Source organism: Fusarium verticillioides, chromosome 10 (genome assembly GCF_000149555.1).
Source record: "Fusarium verticillioides 7600 chromosome 10, whole genome shotgun sequence".
Classification (NCBI taxonomy): domain Eukaryota; kingdom Fungi; phylum Ascomycota; class Sordariomycetes; order Hypocreales; family Nectriaceae; genus Fusarium; species Fusarium verticillioides.
In genome coordinates, this window is record NC_031684.1 from 1,819,500 (window position 1) to 1,839,995 (window position 20,496).

Genomic DNA, 20,496 nt, shown 5'->3' on the forward strand with positions numbered 1-20,496 from the left:
CTAAGAAATATCTCTCGTTATGAAGGTAAGGTGAGCAGCTTGCAGACCTAAAATTCTTCATCCAGGGACAATTTTCAAACTCTATTTCCCGCTATCTTTCAAGAATCTTCTTCTAACTCTGCCCACTTTGAACAAAAATGACGGACGCCCTCCTCTATATTTAGAGGATCGTATTGGTCTGGCTCGCTTGACACTTGTAGGTTTGACATAGCGGCAGTCAGGTCTGTAGATGATATACTTAGAGCACATGAGAGTCGATAAAGCCATGAAAGCCTTCTCCGGTACCAGCTCTCTCTCATGCAGGCGTTCATCTTGGATGGATGTCCAGAGGAATACTCTTGCTCCAACCAGTAAACATACTCTGAAATATGACTCGTGGCTTCATTTTTAGGATCTCTCATCCTGCATGCCTCAACGCTATAGACGAAAGTATCGTTGTGATGGTCAACTTCCAAGTTTGGCTGGACTAATTAGCTTTCTATGATCACGAATTAGTGTTTGTCTTGATCCTTACTCTTATCACACTATATGCTGTCTCCTGCCTTGCAGCTTTAATGCATGCTGCGTCCAGTGAGACCTTGATATGCAAAATCCAGTCCTCCAGTAGTGCGTTATACTCCTTCCTGGTGCTTCGATCCATCTCGCTTTCCAGATCCTTGATGAGCAAGGACTCCTCATTTAGGATTTGGTCGATCCTCTCATTGGGCGAGGCTTTTCTGCTAGCATATTGAAAGAGATAGCTCTGTTCCCGACGACAGCAGACATGTGTCACTCCCATCTCATCATGCTTCGCCCTTCTGATAAATGACAGAAGAGTTATTTTCGCTTCACTTTCGCCTTTATGTTCCGACACAAGGCTGAGCCATTCCAGTGACCATAGAGGAACCCGTGTACGCCCGATCGTCCAAGAGTTGTGTTGAAGCGCTATTGTTGGAAGGCAGCCCTCTGGTGAACAAGGGCACCGACAAGCATCTCTGGTGAGAACATCAGCGTTGTTTTCAAGCAGAATACGTAATGTCTTCATAGCCCTGAAAGTTGAATAGCAAATGAAACTAGCTTCCCGCCGTTGGAGGGCATAACAGAGTGATGCTCTCTGGAAGTTATCTTTGCGGTTGATATCGGCTTCATAAGCTAACAGCCTATCAACTAGAATAGAGTCGCAACGATCAGCAGCTGCCATGAGAGGGCTTTGTCCTTCGCTGTCAACGTGATCGACAAGTCTAAATCCGTTGGCGAGCAAGGCATCAAATTCTGCGGGGGACCTGATGTCATGCAGCAAGCACCTATTTCTCCTATCATTCCTGGCGTCGTATAGGAAGTTGACAGTACCGCATTTGGCCAGTAATTGATTAAGAGATACACCGCTGATCTCCAGACGATCTGGAAAGATCACGAGAAACAAAATTGTTGCAAATCTCGCCCAATTCTCCGCTGCATCTCTATCAATATGTTTTTCGATAGTGTTTAGAATTTTGAGGATCAGGTTCCAGTGTTGACGAAGACCGGCATAATACATAAAGTTGCGATTCCAATTAAAATCCGTAGCGTTGAGGTCGGAACCAGCCTCTATGAGCATCATCACAGCCTCCTCTTGGTTTGTTGCGGCCGCATACATGAGAGGTGTTATGCCATAATTATCGCGAGCATCCAAGTCATAGCCAGCGTCAATTAGTATGCGTAGATGGTCCGGGCTCATGGTGGCAAGATGGAGAGGTGTCTGACCGAGAGCGTTTCTCTGATCTTTTTCAAAGCGCAATATCCATTTCTGAACTGAATCCGGTGACTCAAACAATACAGCTTCGTGAAGAGCAGACATCTCAGCGAACCCTGTATAGATTCTGTTAGTATAACTCTCAAAATGGTATTTCGAATGATCACCTTGGTTGTCTTTACAGAGAAGTTGGAGGTATTCAATAAAGAACGGATCTTCAGCAATGTCTGGCGCGAACCAGTCTGGGGAGCAGGGTTCCGGCCAGTCATGGATATTGATTTCAGCTGCATTGAAGCCTAGGCTCAGAAGGATTTCCAGTAGTTCCAAATGCGGTGCTTCCCCGATCCAGTGCGCACATCGAGAAAGAAACCTGTCAAGGGCTCACACATTAGACTCAGGATTCACTAAACCTAGCTCAAATTCAGCTAGAACTCATGGCACTTACGTTGAGGTTTCAGTCCCTCTTGTCATCTCAAATTCACCCATAAATAGTTCCAGCAACTTATATCGATATTTACGCTCAACTGGCGATCCCGCCGGTGTCATCACTAGGTTCTAGTCATTTGTCAACACCACATTTGCGTGTCCATGCGGGGTATCCATACCTCAATGTAAGACTTTCCGCTCGGATCGACGTGATCAGGGCGGATTCGGTCGGTTTTGTATAGATTGACAAGTTGTTCTCGGCCATCCTCGAATGAAATCATGAGATGCCGGAGTTTCCATAATATCACGAAACCGGGCGAAGTGTATGGCACGACTTCTTCAAAATTGATGGCTGGTCGGATTGAGTATTTCCCGGGCGTGGTGACAATATAAAGCTGAATAATTGCTGCCCTCTTGATCCCAAGCTGAGAGAGGGCAAGCCTGAATGTCCCACCATATTTGGCCACGTTACAGGATTTCCTATTGCAGGTCCGTCTGAAAATTGGCAGAAGGGTGTATTCGAGTGCCCAGAAATAGCCAGATGTCCTCTCAGTCTTATGGCATATGCAAGAGCAGCACCTAGAGATGCAATCTCTACGAAGTTTAAACTTGTGTTTGACATAACGATTATCAGTCTGTGTTGAAACTGAGGGAGACTGGGAAGGGCGGGTGGAGGGTGTCAGCCATAGTCCTTCAGAGGCTGTTTGGTCCCTATCTTGACTGAGTGCCTGAGCAATGGAAGCTGAAAATCGCTCAATTAAGGAGTCTTGATCCCATTGGACTCGATCTTGATGACAAGAGTTCAATAGTCTAAAGTGTTAGCTAACGTTCTAGAACAAACACATGCCACAGAAGATATTATGGGAGTGCATGTACTCACATCAGGTTGAGCTGGGCCCTTTGAATACTGCGTTCTAGGTTCTCAACTTTCTCTTTCCAATCCCTAAAGGCGACGATCCTAGATACCTTTCCTCTTACATTAGCTTTTGACCCAGCTTCGAGTATCTTGTTCAAGTCGTCTAGATCCTTGACAATTTGGTCGCAGTTTGTCTGGCAATGCTGGAGAACAGGATCAATCTTGGAAAGAGTCTTATCGTGGGTTTTCTGCATAATATGAAATAAGAATTCCAGCTGTCGCGCGACAGACTGTATTTCGTCCGGTGCGGTTTCTGCACTATGTATGATGGCGCGGAGCTTGTTGATCCCACTGTTGACTTGCCCTAGCAGAGATACAAACCCTACAGCGCCGGCCGCTATACCAAAAGCTTCGGCCATAGTATGACGACGCACGCTCTGGTTGGGAGTGAGAAGGAAAAAAGAATGATTGAAAGTTGACTGAGGGGGGGAAGAGAAGAGCTGATAAGCTCCAGGAAAGCAGGACGGGGCCCAGTCAAATTGTGACACATTCTGCCTTGGAGGCTGTGCGGCGCAGGTTTGCATAAAAAGGCAGCCAATAGTATCAGGTCGAGAGGCATGTTGTGCCTCAAATGGAGGGGTTGGGCGGAAACTGGACAATCCGTTTCAACCTCCCCGAAACGCTTAAGATTCGGCTGTAGGAAGCCAGTTGGAACTTGATGTGTATTCTTTGTTGCGTTTACTGGTTGTAAAGAGCATGCTACTTTTTACAGCGCGACTGGTCGTCTTATGATGAGGCCGCAATAGTGAAGTTTTATACTATAACAAAGTTATAACGCCCTTATTAATATAATAGATACAGATTAATCCTTACAGATACAGTTATAAATCTTACCTATTAAGGTAAGCTAAGTACTATTAAAAATTAAGGTAATATACCTTAATTACACTAAATATCTTATAAAGCTACTTTAGGTTTTATTTTTACCTATTTTAAGCTCTTTATGGGGATCCGTACGTATCGTATCGATCAGGGCGTAAACTTTATAGAACCAAACACCAATAGTCTAGTTATTCTATCCGTATTCTATAGACATAACTCCGTATATAGTTCTATCTAACGTATACTCCTCTCCTTTTGTACGTCCCTGTACCTGACTCACTAATTAGGATACGATCTCAAAGGAAAGTATCCTTCTGGCATAGGGTCAACATGCCAAAGCTTATCTGAACCTGCCCCAAACGCATCTGCCCACTCCTGTCTTAGACTCTCCGGTAAACTCCAGCCCAGCTCATCATCCCGAAGCCTCATCCGAACCAAATGCCTCTTCTCGCCAACTCCATCGCCATCCTCAAAGCTATCACGCTTGTGTAGAACGAAGAGATTGTTGATGAAGTGAATATCACCGGGCTTGGTTTCGATCTCCAACTGAACTTTTCTAGCTGCGCGTTCAATGTCTTCCAAAGCTTTGAGCTGTTTCATGGAAATTCGTGGTAGATGAGCTGGGCGCGGATGGATCGCGTTGCCAATGAGTGGGACTCGGCCGAAGTTTAGCATGATTCTGTTGCGGTGGTAGAAGAATATCGGCCTGGGATATCCTTCTTGGCTATATAACCGTCATTAAGAATATTCAGAACCGACTTCAGTCATTCTTACTTTGCAAAAACCCATTTTGGCTGAGAAAGCTGGCGGATAGATGCGGGGTGATATCGATTCAGGATGTTATATACCGCATATCCTGAAGCGATGATGCATCTCCCGCCTGAGGCCGCGGTACTCCGTGTCAGCCAGCTGACAATGTCTCCAGACTCCTCGTTATGAAACGTCTGACAGCTCAGTTAGCAGCCATGGACTCAAACTTTGAGAATCCCACTTACGATTTCAGATGTCGAGTGACGATGATGCTGCCTAGAAGTTTCGGAAGACTTGTCGGCTATGATATGGACTACAACCCGGTATAGTAAGCCCTCATGTATGTCATTCGGCTGATTTATCTTACCCAACATGTTCCCCGTCTTATCCTGCCGACCTCGAAGGTTTGCGATATACGACTGAAAGCCGAGGTACATCATCGTCAAGTCCTCAGCGGAATAGTCAGAGGGGTTCAATCCCCGAACCAAACCAAAACCTTTTCCCTCATGGACATCTAGCCGTATACGATCAAGCCTTTTCCCAACTGTCGGAAGTGGGAAATTCTGTCGGCAGATCAAGTCCCCATCTAGGCCGAGGGCTATCACAAAATTAGACCCCACATGCTGCAAGGTATACAGAGAATCTACCTTTGAAGTGGAAAAGAGCGTTCTCTATTTCCTTAACTTCCTCGATGCTGAGATTGTATACGTGCTCTCACTCGTCGGAGAACTGGTTCCCGCGCCAGGCACCAGGGAGATCGATCAACTGAGGGAATGATCTTGATCCGTAACACAACTCCATTGTCTCGGGTTTAGATAGACTATTACTAAGAATGAGAGGGATATATCCTTAACAGGTGAAGATAAAGATAGCAGAGTACACTGCCGTGAAACTGCCTTAAAAGATGAATTTTGAAGACGTGATAAGGAACAGACAGGTGCTATTTATCAGCCCTTGTATGATGAGAATGTATGTTTCAGCCAGGGTGACCATTTTCTTGTTTCCTCTTTGACACGACAACCATAGCTGCATGGTTATGCGAGCTTTGTGATATAACGAGAGCAGTGATGATTCATTCGAAACTCCTCACGATCATTACACATCAATGCCATGAATCTCAGTGGTGCCAGCACTCAGCGCACAATCTCTGTCCCAACCCCACATCCACTCAAAGGATTCCATCAGAAATGATCACATTTGTAACGCCCTGCATCGCGAGTTACTTGTTCCTTGCTTCTGGTGTTACACAAGCCAATCCCGGAGCCCAAAATCAAAAGAATAAGCGCTCCCCCCTCTCGGCGTTCCTCCGCGTGTGATTTCACTGGCTCGGGGGTCCTGCTGGGCATCTTCCCGTTGCATAATGCACATGGATACCCTGGAAGCACATCAATGACGAGACGATGGTAGACATCTTAGGAGAGTGAAGAGGAAAGAGATAAGACGGCACAGGAAAAAGAAAGCATAGTCTTGTCTTTCATCACCCTGACGCTAGAGAAAGTTCGTTGCCTGCTTATTGCTGGTTAGACTTGTGCGCGGTTTGCTCATAGTTACATCATAGTCGTCTGAGGCCTATAAGACCCAAGGATATCAGCATGCTAGGCCTGTAAACCGCTAAGCACACTATGATAATTGGCCTATGCATGTTTCGGACTTTCTATCCTTACGTCCGTCACTGCACATTCAAATCTAGTGAGGAAGTGTGGCAGTCTGTCTCAGCATAGATAAAAGATTAATGAACGGGACTAGCTATACGAATGACATCTGATTTCTCAATTGCCACTGCACTTCAGAATGCTCGTCGCAAGTTGAAAATAGAAAAGTGTCAAGGGAGTAGAGTAGGACAGAGGAACCAGTCATTCGTATGACTATAGGTTCGCCGACGAGTATGAGTCTTGGCAGGATCGCGATCTCACGAACCCCATAGATGTAAGATAATCAGCTCCAACGTCTGGCCACTTTTCTTTGGCCATTTGGCTATTTCCTCGCGTGTGAGTGCCGTGATGTTTTGGCGAGGCAGTATGCCACCAAGTCTTGATTTTTCCACTTTTCTGAGCTTTTATGTCATAGTCTGCGTCTCATAGGGCATGGTAGTTGGTGCTGGCAATTACTTAGAGTATGTATTTAATTTCTGGTCCAATCAGCGCATCACTAGATGATAACCAAATACAAGCGTTAAACCTTATGGCTAGATGTTCCTATAGCTGATGGGTATAAGCGCGTCGAACACCGCCGCCGTGGATACGGAGTTGAACCTCGGATGAAAAATAGGGACAGCCCTGCATGTTAGCAGACTTCTTTTCCAGCAGCCTCACCGTTATATGATCTCGTTTCCCGATGTCTGAACCACAGAAGTCAATGCTTTTCCCTCGGATGCAACGTCGCATTCGTGTACACAAACCCCATCTTGAAACTAAACTCACCATACTTCCAAACACACTTACTCAAACACGAAACCAACCATTGAACCTAAGTGACCTATACCTCAGTGAGGCTCTTTGTCTGGCCAAAGTCAAACCTGAAGCATGGACCGGAAACATTCCCGACTTGCCAAGCACGGCACATCGCGCTACTCCGGATAATCGGCCTTCTGCGCTCCACCTGTCAACCCAGGGGCCAGGTCCACACGCGTAATTCGTGCCAATCATGAAGAAAGGAACCCGCGTACGGAGTGTAGACGGTGGCATTTGGCTCAATGGGGCTTCAAGTCACCCTTCTCATTAAACTCGATGCTCGTTGACAGTCTGGGCACCAGCCGTGGTTGGAGGATAATCGTGTTCCGTAGAATACACTACGAATAGGGTCTTTCTGGAAACATAGAATTCGGATGTAACGGGTAACCTTTTGGCTGGGCATTCAAGATTCGGGGAATATATAAGCATATAGGTAGCGCGGAAGAAGTAGAGTAGTACACACAAGATCATCACATTCCTTTTGCTGGTCAAAGGTTACTCTTTCACTAAGTACATTCGTTTATTTCGTCACTTACTACATACTTCTATCTTCAAAATGACTAACCTCGGCTTCGCTCTCATCGCTGCCCTGGCCGGCAGCGCCATCGCCGTCCCCGCCCCAGCAGTAACCCAAGCCCCTGACGTCCACGCCTACGCCAAGCGCGCCACGTCCTGCACATTCTCCGGCTCCGACGGCGCCTCCAAGGCCAGCAAGTCGCAGGCCGCGTGCGCCACCATCGTCCTCAACAACGTCGCCGTCCCCAGCGGCGAGACCCTGGACCTCAGCAAGCTCAAGGACAACACCAAGGTCATCTTCAAGGGAACCACTACCTGGGGGTACAAGGAGTGGAAGGGTCCTCTGATGAAGATCTCTGGAAACAAGATTACTGTTGAGGGCTCTGGTGCTGTGCTTAATGCTGGTGGTGAGAAGTATTGGGATGGAAAGGGAGGAAACAGTGGCATTACGAAGCCCAAGTTCTTTGCGGCGCATAAGCTTACTGACTCCAAGATTAACAATCTTTATGTTAAGAACACTCCTGTTCAGGCTGTGAGCATCAATGGTGTTAATGGTCTTACTATCAATCAGTTCACTCTTGATAACAAGGATGGTGATACCAAGGGCGGTCACAACACTGATGCTTTTGACATCGGTTCTTCCACTGGTGTTACCATCACCGGCGCCAAGGTCTACAACCAGGATGATTGTGTTGCCGTCAACTCCGGAAAGGTCAGTAACCCCTAACCTTGTCCAAAAATAACTCACTGACTTCAATAGGACATCATCTTCCAAAACGGCTACTGCCACGGCGGCCACGGTCTCTCCATCGGCAGTGTTGGCGGGCGCGACGACAACATCGTCGACAACGTGCAATTCCTCAACTCCCAAGTCGTCAACTCCGCCAACGGCATCCGCGTCAAGACCATGAAGAACACCACCGGCAAGGTCAACAAGGTCACATACTCCGACATCACCCTCTCAGGCATCACCAAGTACGGCATCCTCATCGAGCAGAACTACGACGGCGGTGATCTCCACGGCGAGCCCACCAGCGGTCTTCCCATCACCGGCCTCACCCTCAAGAACATCAAGGGTAAGAATGGTGTTTCGTCCAGCGGCAAGAATGCTGCTATTGTTTGTGGAAGCTCGGGCTGCAAGAACTGGACTTGGCAGAATGTTCAGGTCACTGGTGGTAAGAAGTATGATAGCTGCAAAAACGTTCCCAGCGTCGCTTCTTGTTAAATCGTGACTTTTTGACTCAGAGGCAGGTTGCTTTTAATCAGCTCATTCTGTGTATGAGTCTGGTATTGGAAGCATCTGGAAACCTCATTAATTTTCAACCCACGTCGGCACCCTGTGCCCTGATGGCATTGACACTTGATCTTTGTGTACATATATAGCATTAAAACTTTAACAATCTATTCATCAATTTCTGATACGTAACTTCGCTCTAAGACGCCCTGTGAAACTTCTAGTCTTCTATAAAGCACCCGGCAGAATCTCCGTAATATTGCTCTTCGCCAACTCCTTGGTCGCATCCAAAACCTCCACCATCCTCCCCCTCGCCTCTACATTCCTCTCACTCTGCATATCAGCCATTCCCATGTGCTCCAACGTTACACAGATCAACGACTCCATAAGTCGCTGCGCAAGTTCGCCCGCGTAGCCTTGTTCGTAGAACGCCGGCGTTTCATTGACTTCCAACAACCACGCTGTTCCTTTCAAATCGATCAGGAAGTCAATGGCGAAGAGCTCAAAGCACTTATCCAGTGGTGTGAACTTATCAGCCATTGTGTGAGCGGCTGCACGGAGTAACTCTCCTGATATTCGACAAGCTTGGTCGAAGACCCTTTTCTTCCAATCGCCTGGGATTAGATCATCGTCAATCTTCCAAAAGTCTCGCATGGATTCTTTGCTGGTGAACTCCTCTTCGTCCTGGAGGGCGGTGTTGGTCAAAGATGATTTAAGACTTGGGTTCTTCCACGGAGGCTCGTAGTCATCAAGAGCTAGTAAAGCGAGCATTTCGTTGAAGACGTGTACTTTTAGACGGCCGACGGAGAGGACGTAGGCTCGAACATGCCACTTTCGGCCATCGATAGGTGGAATGTTGACGATGTATTTCTGTGCGACAAACTCTCGAAGAAGTGCAGATGGAATGCGCTCATTTTCGTCGATGACCAGATCCTGTATCTTGTTCGTTCCCTGGACGGAGAGTTTTCCGGTGGCTGTGATAAGGGCGTCTAGCGAATCTAGCCCTGGTGCCGACAAACTTGGCTTGAAACCCTCAGTGCTATCGTCGCTTTCGAACTTGGTATCCGGCGTTTCAGCGTCTTCCTCGCTCTCTTCATCCTCCTCGGAAATATCGGCAGCAAGTTCGAGGTTACCCGCTAACTCCTCAATGGTGCTGAATATTCGGATACCATGACCGCAATCAATCATGGCAGGCTTCAAAATCCACCAATCTCGTTCCGACGCGTCCTTTGCTTCGTTATCTTCAAGCGAGTACAGTAAAGTCAAATCATCGGCGGCAGCCAGGGCATCCTCAACATACTCGCTATAGTCGAGAGACAATTTCACAGTCGCGGGACTATGGCCCTTGAGAACGCTTTCGGGTCTTTTCGTGATCCAGTAATCCACGACGCTTGCCATGTGATCTTTTCGAGCCAACGCATCGCTGTTGGGGTACGCGTTGAGGAGTCCATATTTAGCTCTGTTCAGTACCGCGAAGTGATGGTTAAGTTCCCATCCGTTAAGAAGCTGGTATACAGTATCCGCATCCTCTGGAATATCGGTGAAGTTCTTATGGCAGATGGCATCTGGCACATGTCGCTTGATGCATTCTTGGACATGGCCATCCAGCCAAGGGTTGGCGCTGTGAACATAAACATGCATTTTTAATCGGGCTCGGATGATATCTCATCGAGTGATGAAGCCTTCTTCTGGAGGGAGAGCAGCTTGATAAGGGATTGGTAGGCGAGTAAGTCTCGATTCCATAAGGCCAATAACAATTATTCTAGGAACAATCATCAAGTACGTACTTGATTGATGAGAGGGTTCCGTTTCCAAAACAAGACCAGAGCCAAGAGTGAAAACCCGAGCCTTTTAAACACCATGCTCACGGACCCAAGGAAGAAAATATTTTAATAACAATTGCCAAGAGAACAATTTATGGTATTTATTGAGGTTCTCCACTCATTCAAACATTTTGTTGATGTTCTATTGGGCGTTGCGTTGTTAAACGTAAGCAACATCATGAAGTTCATGATATTCTTCAAAATGCATGATCGGCGTTGCGCTCACCGTTTCTTGTCAGGGGTCATGCCAGGCCCAAATCGAGATCACTGATCGTTTTGGCATGATTTCTCTGGCGCATTTGGATTATACTTGGATGTAAAACTTTTTTCTTGTGCGCTCATGAGTCGCTTGTCATGTTCTTGGTGACGTGATTTTAAAGGTTGATTCTTGGCGCCCATGTTTAAGTCTTTTATTTTTCCCAAGTCTAAATAATCTTATCTCTCTCAGCTTTTAGTCTGTTGCAAGTTTTAGATGCCAAATTTTGACGACATGACGAAATCTAAATTTTATCTCCAAGGCCGTGATTCTACAGCGGCATCGAATTCATCATGACAGCCTGCTACTTCTCAACCCAACCCTCAACAAAGGAAAATGTCCGATTAATTTCAAGTCGCTTGATTCCAATTCTTTTCGACGCCTCATTTGATCGTATCAAACCATGTTCAGATGAGCTTCTCTTTCCCGATCGATCGGAAATTGTCGTCGCATCGATGCCCGAAATATTGGCCTGCAATCATTTCTTGTACCCGATAACCTGAACAGAGCCTCGTGGTAGCCGTCAAGGTCTCTGGTATCCTCGGAATCGGAGCTCTCAAAGTCTTCTTCCAAATCCAGAAATTGCTTCTCAACTCCAATAGACGTCGTAGAAGCGTCTGCGACAGGGCATGGCTGTTTAGGCTTTGATGCTTGGCACACTTCGTCGTCTCTCCTTTTCTCCTCAAAGGGCGACTCCCTTCGATTGGGAAGTTTGGAAAGCCAATTTTGGACTTTTCCTCCCGGCTTCTGTTGGCTGGGGTGGACCACTTCACGATTATTGCTGAATTTGCTATCGAAATAGCTGATAGAGTTGCCTTGCGGTTTTGTCATGACGTATGACGTTGAAAACATACGAAGCGTCGGCGCTACATCACTGTAGGGGGACTCGACGAGACCAGGGCTTGTAGGCGTCCGTGATGAGCCCATGGAGAAGCTTCGTTTGTGATAAGACCGAGAAGCATCGTCGGCGCATTCGTGGAGTGTGAAAAATTGCCTGCTATATCCAGGCTCAATCGTTGTGACAATGTGAGGTAGGGGCCGCTTGTTACGCAGAGATGATGTGCGCCTTGGAAATTTTAGAGCAGTTGGCGTGTCCTCGCTAGAGGGAGAGTAAAAGCTCTGATTTCTCATTGTGATAAGATAAAGAATGACGATATTTGTCGTAGAACAACAAAGACTTTAAGTATGCAGATGACGTCTCGGAGTACCCGTCATGAATTATATTAAAAAGCTTATCCCACTGCCCGACCGCAATGACAGTTGGCACATTACGAAGCCGAGCGACTACTGCCGGGCTGAGCTAGCCTTGGTGAAACCGCTTTTGCTATCAAAGCGCGGATAGCGACATAACAGGGATTGTTAACGCACCCTGATATGTCAATTTACGCTGCATGAGCGCCACGCTACCACTAAGCTCGGCGCACGGTGATCTGTGGGCTGTCCCAGAACCGCGGATTGTTTCATCGCGTGACCGCGATACGCGGGTTGTATTATCAAGGACAGAAAGAGGCTGGGCTAAGTTTAGTATGGCTTGTTGATTGAATTGCGACAAATTTGTCCTTTTATAGAGGATAATCAGTAATACGGATCGTTTCACTGAGTTTTACCCTATGCTGAAGAGAAATTGAACGGAGACCCTTCCGTGTTTACTGACTTAATTTATTATACAGCCCAAACGCCCTTGTTTTCTTTACTTTCACTTACTGGTCATGTTCTAAAGTATTAACTATCAAGCTGTAATCATCTATTCATCCTCGCTTCTATCAGAAACCCGAACCTCAGAGCGGGCAAGTAAATGATGTTCGTTCTTCAATGAGTATCATGTCACATTCCCATCACGACGAGAACCCTCGTAGAGTTGATCCACGAGCATCCCACTGGGTTCCGGTTACCCCCGTGGAACACTGTATAAAGCCTATTGCATGCTTGGCCATGTCTCCGGGCGATCTCGTCAGCTGTAGCAGGGGAATCCTTGCCGGGGACTGGAAGCTTCTCTCCCCCCGGTAGAGGCTACGTCAACTCGACATGACATTCACACGTCGAGTCAGAATCGGATGTCTCTTACTTAGATGCTTCCTCCGATAATTCGTTCTAAGAGTTATTTAAAGAAATACTTACTGGCGAAGGTCAAACTCGGGGCTGCAAGCACAGATGATATGATCGCAATGCTCGTTTTTCTGCATGGTACGCGTGGCAGAGGCCCAGAATATTGTGATAAAGCTTACACAGACAGAAAATACTCACCAGGTTCATAAGAATTTTCCAACATCACTGAACATCGATTTGTGTTCCCTTGTTTTGGTTCATGTTTTATTATAGCCCACATCCCGAAGTGCTACCCAAGATTCACGCTTGGCTCAGCAAGTACTAGCTACCGAGCTATCATAAATCCTCCTGATCTACCTGCCGATAGATCTACATGCCGCGGCATACTCTTATTAATTGCCGAGGCCCATTGTTATGCCGATTGCGGAGCCCGCAGGATGACAACCCCGGGTGCACGGGGATCCGAGATTCAACATTTGTCATGTGGCACGGACTACGAAGCTGCAGTCACGAACTGCGGATGATCGGCTAGAGATTTCTTGCTAGAGACGTTCTGGATGGTGGCTTGGTTCTAGACTGTTGGTTTTGTTATTCTGTGGAATGGTGTGCAGCGCTGGTTAGGGGGAAAGGGAAGAACGGAGCAAGCTTGAGGACTCAATCCTCCAAGTCGGCAATTCTGGTCTATTATCCAAGCTTCTAAGTAATGGAAAAAATAACACCGCCAAATAAATAATGCTAAAGAGTCGCTCCTTTTAAATACACATAAACTCACTCGTGAGATCTCGAAGACGCAACCAGACTAATACTCCTACGGGCTTCCTTTTCCAAGCCCCGAGGGTACTGTCGTCGCATCGATGGTCGAAACTTCCAGTCAACTTTTGTAGTGAAAGCGGAAGATGAGTCTATTTGCAGCAGGGTCAAATGGTATGCATCGAGGGCTGCTGTCGCATCCGTCGTCGTGCCATATACTTCAGGCCTTCCATAGTCTACATATCCGCGCGTTGGACTTGTAGGCTGAACGCTTTCATAATACGTGTCTAGAAAGTCCAGGTAATTTAAGAGACCTTCGGTTCCAGGAATTGACTCTCTTGGTTGTTCAGTATCAGTCGTTGAGGAAGATTCGTCCCCGGTGCTTTCATCTAGGGCCTGCAGTACGCTTTAGGATCATCCTCTGTGATATTTGACAAGGTTGGTAGACTTACATCAACATAAATCACATCCAGCCATGGAATATCCGGGAGCTCTGAGAGCCACTGATGTACCCGTTGATCAAGGCCCTGATGATTGTTTGCAAAGGTTCCAGTGATGTCATCTGGAAACATGGGACGAAGATGCCCATAGGCCTTCGAAATAACAGATGACGGAGAACAAATATAGAGCTGTGAATTTTGATCGTTGGCTAGTGTATAATCGGAGGCAGCGTGATACGAAGGGGTTGATGCAGTCTCCCAGGAGAATCTCCTCCTCTCGAGGGTTGCCGAATCCTCCCGGAGACTTTCCTGCACAGTGAATGGCTGAAAGTCGAAATTGATGCCATCTAAAGCCTCAAAGGCGCCGTTGATGGTTGCATCCATGGCCAAGGGGGTTGATTGGTAAGACCTCTGGTCAAATGTGCGAGGAACGGACATTGTCGAAAGCATTTGCACGTTGGAGTGATTGATGGCAGGCTGGATTGGTTGTATCTTGGACCTCTTCTCTTGGTTTGTTGTGAATTATAAATAAGAACGTCCGGTCTTTTGGTGATATAATGATGCCCAACTACAAAGCCTCTGCGATGGTCATAGCATCAACGGCACTTCGTTCGAAGCTAAAATCTGAAACGTGTCGGAGATTGTTGACGTTGAACTCACGCTTTGTTAACAAGCTTCCTCATATGTCATCCCGCAGCGTAGACTGGTCTGTTCTTGGAAATCGTCGCGAGGTGGTAACCCCAACGGTCCACCTGCAACCCGATAAGCGATAGAAAATCAGCCGATTCTTTCGTGCAAACTAGCCTCTTGAGAAACACGAGAGATTCTAGACGAAATAAAGCCACAAAGTCTATTCTTTCTTATTACCTGACATATTACTAACTTCACCGGATTTGAGACGTGTTTGCGTCATTAAATGGCGGGTCTAATTGGATGTCAAAGTTGACGTCGTATTCCGCTATGCCGCGATGAGAAGGTCGCGTGCTAGGATGGCTGTTCCGCGGTCCGAACTCTATTTAGTCCAGCGTATAAGAGAGCAAGCATCCTGGGATCTTCCCAATTACTTTAGCTTTTGGAGCTCGTGCCATCGTTCTCGCAACTTCTTAAAACAGTGAAAGAATATTCTTGGCGTATGGTGATTTCGCCCGCACGATGAGCGAGTTGTCATCACAAGGACAGGGACGGAAGTTCATTTCATGGCCGACCACCAAGGTTGTCTAGCACAACGAGACCATTGACTGGATCACATGTTATGGCTACTGCCTGATTCCAGGCCACCACAGAAGAAGTGATATCAATTGATACGAGCTGCGTGTATCCTTGCTCCCTAAATATGGGTTTAGTGCAATGGGAGTGAAGCCTTGCAGCTTAGCTTCCTGGGGAAGCTTTGCCTCAGCCACCGGAACTTCCGGCCCGCTCTGGAAATCACGATACTTTGAGGTTGTAGGAATAACGGTTGGATTGCCCCGTACTAGTCGGCTCATTCCAGATGATCATGCCTTGGCATGTTTCCATTTAATTACATTGAGCAAAACGCACGTACATCTTCCCACCTCAATATCTCACCGAGGCATGTTATCGGACCGACATTGTATCACCATGGCTGGCTAGGATAGCATGATCGATGCCACCAAGTTCTCTGTGTTGATTTAAGGGCTCGGCCATAAGTCTCAACTGCAAATAACACATCTAGCTCACAAAATCGAGCCACAGAACTCAGGCCAGCGCTCTGAGTGAACCGTGCGTATGCTGGGGGAATTTAATATCCTGATTACTCCCCCCGGTAGCGGGAATTACGAGCCAAATTTATTGACAGGGAGCTTTGTTATAAGTAGTCTTGGTTGATACAGTCCGCAGGGATATCAAATGTGCATTTCCGCGATTTTCTAAGTATTTCTTGCCACAACGGAATTAAATATACTAATAAGATCACATAGGCTCAATATATCTATGGAGATAATACTGGAGTGATCAGCAAGGAAAATAAGCAGATTGGCTACTGAAATCCTTAGTCAGAAGTATCGATTTTACATTTGATATCCCTGAGGGCTGTAAACGAGAGGTGCATGTTGGTGGAACCCGTGATCGGCAGACGGCAGCATGAGCCGACGATGAGATCGAGAATACCCACGGGGGCGATCAGGGCGCTAATCAGGTGGAGGATGTGACATTGAGTCAAGGTTACAGAGTAAGTGATATACATCGTCCAGAATAATAGGTCCACAATTTTACTTGAAGGAAGATAGCTGAGTCCAAAGCACTTGAAACCTTCCTATGTCGATCACATCTTTTGTTCCATAATCGCCGTTCTGCTCCTAATATCTGGCGTTGATACAGCATACAACCATCTAGAAACACCCGACGACCTAGCCAAGCCTCAACGTCTTTATCCCTCACCATACCCGCCTCCTCCACAACCGCACGCGTTTCAGCTGATATAATCTGGGCAATGGCTTGCCAAGCGTTGCCCAGATCAGAAGCCCTCGTCTTGAGGTGAAACAGCACCATTGTGCTACAGAGTAGCAGTAGGTGAACCAAGACCAGGCTCAGAACCACGGGTAATCCCGTCCGCTGCACTGGGATAAGCATCTCGACTGAGTTTATGGTGGTGACTGGCTTGTGCAGGTCAAACTCGGGCATGCTGTCGTAGAAGATCATGGCGTGGAACCTAAAGGCAAGAGCCTGTATGGCTAATGCAGGATCGCCTGTCGCTCGTAGGATGTCTTGGACGAGAGAGACATGCACGGCATGGGAGGGCCCACCAAGCGATCCAATCTTCCTCCTAGAGATCCTTGTAGTTTGTCATTGCCCAGCCTCCTTGGGGCGAGCATCCCAACAGCACTTGTATAAGAGCAAAGTTTCTTGGCTCGGTCATTGATACAGAGTGTTTCGAGTCATGCAATCCGACCTCGAGCTGTGTTATATGCCGTCTCCTGTAGTCTTTATTGAGAACTCCAATGCCAAGCTGTTTCTGCAGTTGCTCGCGCCTCTTTGAAGTGCTGCTCCTCTGCCACTCTACCGTCGGCTCAGATGGAACAGCCATCCCAATCATGGTGATTTCGTACAGCTCTGGTGCGTTGTCCGCGACAAAATACAACGCCGCACTGAACACTTCAGTGCCATTCTTCAACGACGCTGTTGTCCAATGGCCGTCCATATTTGTATTTAATCATTCCAATTGATCAGCCTTATCCATAGCTTTGCTCTCATCAATCTCACCACCTAAGTCTAGATGTCCAAATCAATCGCCGCAGGATCGGGCTCTGTTTAAGAAGGAGCAGGGGTATCATAGTGAGGTTCCGGCCCGGTAGGAGGTCTCTAAGCCTCAGATCCCCACGGGAACCAGCGTGGTAGTTGTTAGCAAGCGAGAGTGGTACGGTAGTTTCATCGCTTTCATTCCACTTCGTTGGCAGCTGGGCGTTAACCCGAATTGGTTCTTTGACCAGTTCTTAAGCAAGTCTGGACCATTTTGCGTTGATTTGATAATGAGCTCTGCCAGGAGGCCCAATCTACTTGCAGTAAGACCGAAACAGACTGCTCTGAAGTTTCCCACTAGCCCTGGCCCGGAGTAGTGTTTCAGAGTTATTCTAAACTCCTCCTTCATGTATGGAAGAAGAGCACGGTACGTATTCCCGGTGTCGGTAATCTCGGCAGTCGATGCAACACTGCCGGGTTTCATCTCGCCGAATCGCCAGTTCGCAGAAGGACTAGACCTATAGCGGAGGACACCATTCGCAGATAAGGTAGTATTCGGTCCGAGTCCAATTGGCAGAAGCTTTATGGGTCCCGCGATATTGACGTTCTCCAAGTGCACGCCAAGTACGCTGACTCTAGCAACGCGTGATGAGGCAGGAATTATCGTGTAAGGACTTCAACTCGATACTCGCAGAACTGAAACTGCCGCGATGTCGCGAAACCTGGTACCAGTAGTCTCGAGAATAAGCGTAGCGACAGCCGCAGCTACAAGGCCAATGTGAAGACCTATCGATACACGAATGGCGGCAGGGTAGATGGTGATAACCTTGGTAACCATGTCACGAGGAACGGCGGTTTTCCAAAACTTTGCTGGCTCGCCGCGATCTCGGGCTGTTTGTGCACCTTTTCAGAGAAACACCGGTATGGCACATGACGCCAAGATGACCATGGTACCAGCGATCACTGTAGAAAGACCCAGTGGTCCTATCTTGTGCCACCAGCGATGATTTGGATATTTGTTCCATGGTGATGAACCTGGTGGTTGCGATTCTACGAAGACATTCTGGACACGAGCGGCTTTCAATACAACTGATTCGAATACTGCATCGGCGTGAGGCAGTGATATAGTATTGGCCCCCGGAATGATTTATAGCGATCAGGGAGTCCAGGAGCTGTCTCTTCTGGTAGTATATGTTGCTGCGGGCTTCCTGGGGGGAGATTAGTCGTATCAGTAGAAACAATAGCTTTCTACTGCACCATGATAACCCTTGATTAATAACACCATGAAGAAATCCCAGAGTGCAAATAATGGATACTCGGCGTGTTTTATCCCTCATTCCCGATGCATCCTCACAACACCACACCAGACGCCATATGTCATTATCTCAGACTTCTGATTAGACTATCATTTTCGATAAGCAATTGATCTGCCACTCGCAGAGTCCTGTACTCAATGTTTGCTTATTCTTGGCAATGAGGTTGCGAAGGATTCTGCAAAGCTGCGCGGATGGACCAATACGAGGCTGTTCTTTACGCCCGGTGATTTATCAGGCCACCAACTTTCTTTCAGCTCATGCAAGAGTATGTCACCTGGCGCTTTTATTAGTTTCCAATCGTTATCATGGTGGATGCGACACTCGTCCAGCGTACTACTGCTCGTGGCTGGCCCCCATCGCTTCGTTGGCGACCAACTTCCATAGAACACAATCCACATGGATAAGACGAGAGGTAGTGCCCTAATAATAGAGAGGAATTTCTTATCTTGTCTACTTATAGATACCGTGTTGCCATGTCTTATTGGCCTGATAGAATCGCCTTCTCAATAGCCTCTCCCAACGTCTGCGTATTTCCCTTACCACCAATATCCGCCGTTTTGACTTCCGCTCCCGAACTCGCCAGCACAGTCTCAATAGCCGCCATCATCCCCGCAGCAGCATCAGCGAACCCAAAGTGCGACAACATCATCTGACCCGCCCAGATCATTCCAATAGGATTAGCAATCCCTTTGCCGTAGATATCCGGCGCGCTTCCATGAACAGGCTCGAATAAACTAGGGAAATCGCCAGTTGGGTTGAGATTTGCTGATGGCGCAATACCAATTGTTCCCGTGCATGCAGGGCCCAGATCGGAGAGGATATCGCCAAAGAGGTTGGATCCAACGACGACATCAAATATCTGAGGCCGTTGGACAAAGTGCGCCGTCAAGATATCGATGTGATACTTTTCAACCGCTACATCAGAGTACTTCCTACTCATCTCAGCCACACGACTATCCCACCATGGCATAGTGATGCTGATACCATTACTCTTCGTCGCACTTGTCAATTTCTTCCTAGGTCGACTCTGCGCAAGATCAAAAGCATAGCGAAGAACGCGATCTACGCCAACGCGCGTCATGACGGTGTCTTGGATCACAGTCTCCCGCTCCGTTCCCTCAAACATGATTCCTCCAACGCTGGAGTACTCTCCCTCCGTGTTCTCACGCACGATCCAAAAGTCTATTTCGCCTGGTTTGCGACCCGCGAGGGGAGATGGAATACCGGGCATGAGGCGACATGGTCGTAGATTGATGTACTGGTCGAATTCGCGGCGGAATTTGAGAAGACTGCCCCAGAGACTGACATTGTCGGGGACTTGGTCGGGCATGCCAACTGCGCCGAAGTAAATGGTGTCAAAGTTCTGGAGAGTATCCTTCCAGTCATCGGGCATCATTTTCCCGTGCTTTTCGTAGTAGTCGCAGCTGGCGAAGTCGAACTCTTGGAATTCGAGTGAGAGGTTGAACTTCTCTGCTGCGGCTTTGAGACATCTAACACCGTAGGGCATGACTTCTTTGCCGATGCCATCGCCGGGGATGACGGCGATCTTGAGTGTTTTGGACATTGTGGGAGGCTTATGAAGTTGGATTCTGGGTTTCAACTCTATGAGACTACCTGTCTTTTGGGGAGCAATTTCTCTGACTTATGTTTGAGGACTCGCACTTCATAAGTGTTCAACGGTTATACCAAAGGCCGACGATATCAGGACATCGAAAAGCCGATGAATCCCCGCTTCTCACCAGCGGGGGTTTCTTTGTCCGCCGTTTCTTATCGGCGTACGGACCCCGATAAGATCGGACTGAATGTCATTTCGCCGACTGCCTATGTGATTGAATCTCGAAAACA

At 47.5% G+C, this 20,496-nt stretch overlaps 10 protein-coding genes across 10 annotated transcripts; 1 reads left to right on the forward strand and 9 right to left on the reverse strand.

Moving 5' to 3' along the window:
- Window positions 1-484: 484 nt before the first annotated feature.
- FVEG_08453 (hypothetical protein) lies at window positions 485-3,412 on the reverse strand (the record flags this gene model as incomplete). The annotated part of the gene is made up of 5 exons (XM_018897344.1): window positions 485-1,827; window positions 1,879-2,081; window positions 2,157-2,266; window positions 2,317-2,947; window positions 3,018-3,412. 5 exons carry the CDS (start codon window positions 3,410-3,412, stop codon window positions 485-487), a joined length of 2,682 nt encoding a protein of 893 aa, XP_018754974.1.
- Window positions 3,413-4,154: 742 nt separating this feature from the next.
- On the reverse strand, window positions 4,155-5,065 carry FVEG_08452 (hypothetical protein; the record flags this gene model as incomplete). Its single annotated transcript, XM_018897343.1, has 4 exons — window positions 4,155-4,599; window positions 4,650-4,819; window positions 4,871-4,938; window positions 4,993-5,065. The coding sequence occupies 4 exons, from the start codon at window positions 5,063-5,065 to the stop codon at window positions 4,155-4,157; spliced, it is 756 nt and encodes a 251-aa protein (XP_018754973.1).
- A 2,249-nt stretch (window positions 5,066-7,314) lies between these two features.
- Window positions 7,315-9,011, forward strand: FVEG_08451 (polygalacturonase). The gene is made up of 2 exons (XM_018897342.1): window positions 7,315-8,303; window positions 8,352-9,011. The coding sequence occupies exons 1-2, from the start codon at window positions 7,632-7,634 to the stop codon at window positions 8,814-8,816; spliced, it is 1,137 nt and encodes a 378-aa protein (XP_018754972.1). The 5' UTR covers window positions 7,315-7,631; the 3' UTR covers window positions 8,817-9,011.
- A 42-nt stretch (window positions 9,012-9,053) lies between these two features.
- FVEG_08450 (hypothetical protein) lies at window positions 9,054-10,466 on the reverse strand (the record flags this gene model as incomplete). Its single annotated transcript, XM_018897341.1, has 1 exon — window positions 9,054-10,466. One exon carries the CDS (start codon window positions 10,464-10,466, stop codon window positions 9,054-9,056), a length of 1,413 nt encoding a protein of 470 aa, XP_018754971.1.
- A 577-nt stretch (window positions 10,467-11,043) lies between these two features.
- On the reverse strand, window positions 11,044-12,067 carry FVEG_16328 (hypothetical protein). The gene has a single exon (XM_018905578.1). The coding sequence runs from the start codon at window positions 12,033-12,035 to the stop codon at window positions 11,301-11,303; it is 735 nt and encodes a 244-aa protein (XP_018754970.1). The 5' UTR covers window positions 12,036-12,067; the 3' UTR covers window positions 11,044-11,300.
- A 1,541-nt stretch (window positions 12,068-13,608) lies between these two features.
- On the reverse strand, window positions 13,609-14,787 carry FVEG_08449 (hypothetical protein). The gene is made up of 2 exons (XM_018897340.1): window positions 14,153-14,787; window positions 13,609-14,096 (listed from the first exon to the last, which is right to left on the reverse strand). The coding sequence occupies exons 1-2, from the start codon at window positions 14,588-14,590 to the stop codon at window positions 13,719-13,721; spliced, it is 816 nt and encodes a 271-aa protein (XP_018754969.1). The 5' UTR covers window positions 14,591-14,787; the 3' UTR covers window positions 13,609-13,718.
- Window positions 14,788-16,321: 1,534 nt separating this feature from the next.
- Window positions 16,322-16,798, reverse strand: FVEG_16327 (hypothetical protein; the record flags this gene model as incomplete). Its single annotated transcript, XM_018905577.1, has 1 exon — window positions 16,322-16,798. The coding sequence occupies one exon, from the start codon at window positions 16,796-16,798 to the stop codon at window positions 16,322-16,324; it is 477 nt and encodes a 158-aa protein (XP_018754968.1).
- A 124-nt stretch (window positions 16,799-16,922) lies between these two features.
- FVEG_08448 (hypothetical protein) lies at window positions 16,923-17,297 on the reverse strand (the record flags this gene model as incomplete). Its single annotated transcript, XM_018897339.1, has 1 exon — window positions 16,923-17,297. One exon carries the CDS (start codon window positions 17,295-17,297, stop codon window positions 16,923-16,925), a length of 375 nt encoding a protein of 124 aa, XP_018754967.1.
- Window positions 17,298-18,011: 714 nt separating this feature from the next.
- On the reverse strand, window positions 18,012-18,360 carry FVEG_16326 (hypothetical protein; the record flags this gene model as incomplete). The annotated part of the gene is made up of 2 exons (XM_018905576.1): window positions 18,012-18,226; window positions 18,282-18,360. The coding sequence occupies 2 exons, from the start codon at window positions 18,358-18,360 to the stop codon at window positions 18,012-18,014; spliced, it is 294 nt and encodes a 97-aa protein (XP_018754966.1).
- Window positions 18,361-19,065: 705 nt separating this feature from the next.
- FVEG_08447 (D-malate dehydrogenase) lies at window positions 19,066-20,332 on the reverse strand. The gene has a single exon (XM_018897338.1). The coding sequence runs from the start codon at window positions 20,213-20,215 to the stop codon at window positions 19,130-19,132; it is 1,086 nt and encodes a 361-aa protein (XP_018754965.1). The 5' UTR covers window positions 20,216-20,332; the 3' UTR covers window positions 19,066-19,129.
- Between the last annotated feature and the right edge of the window lie 164 nt (window positions 20,333-20,496).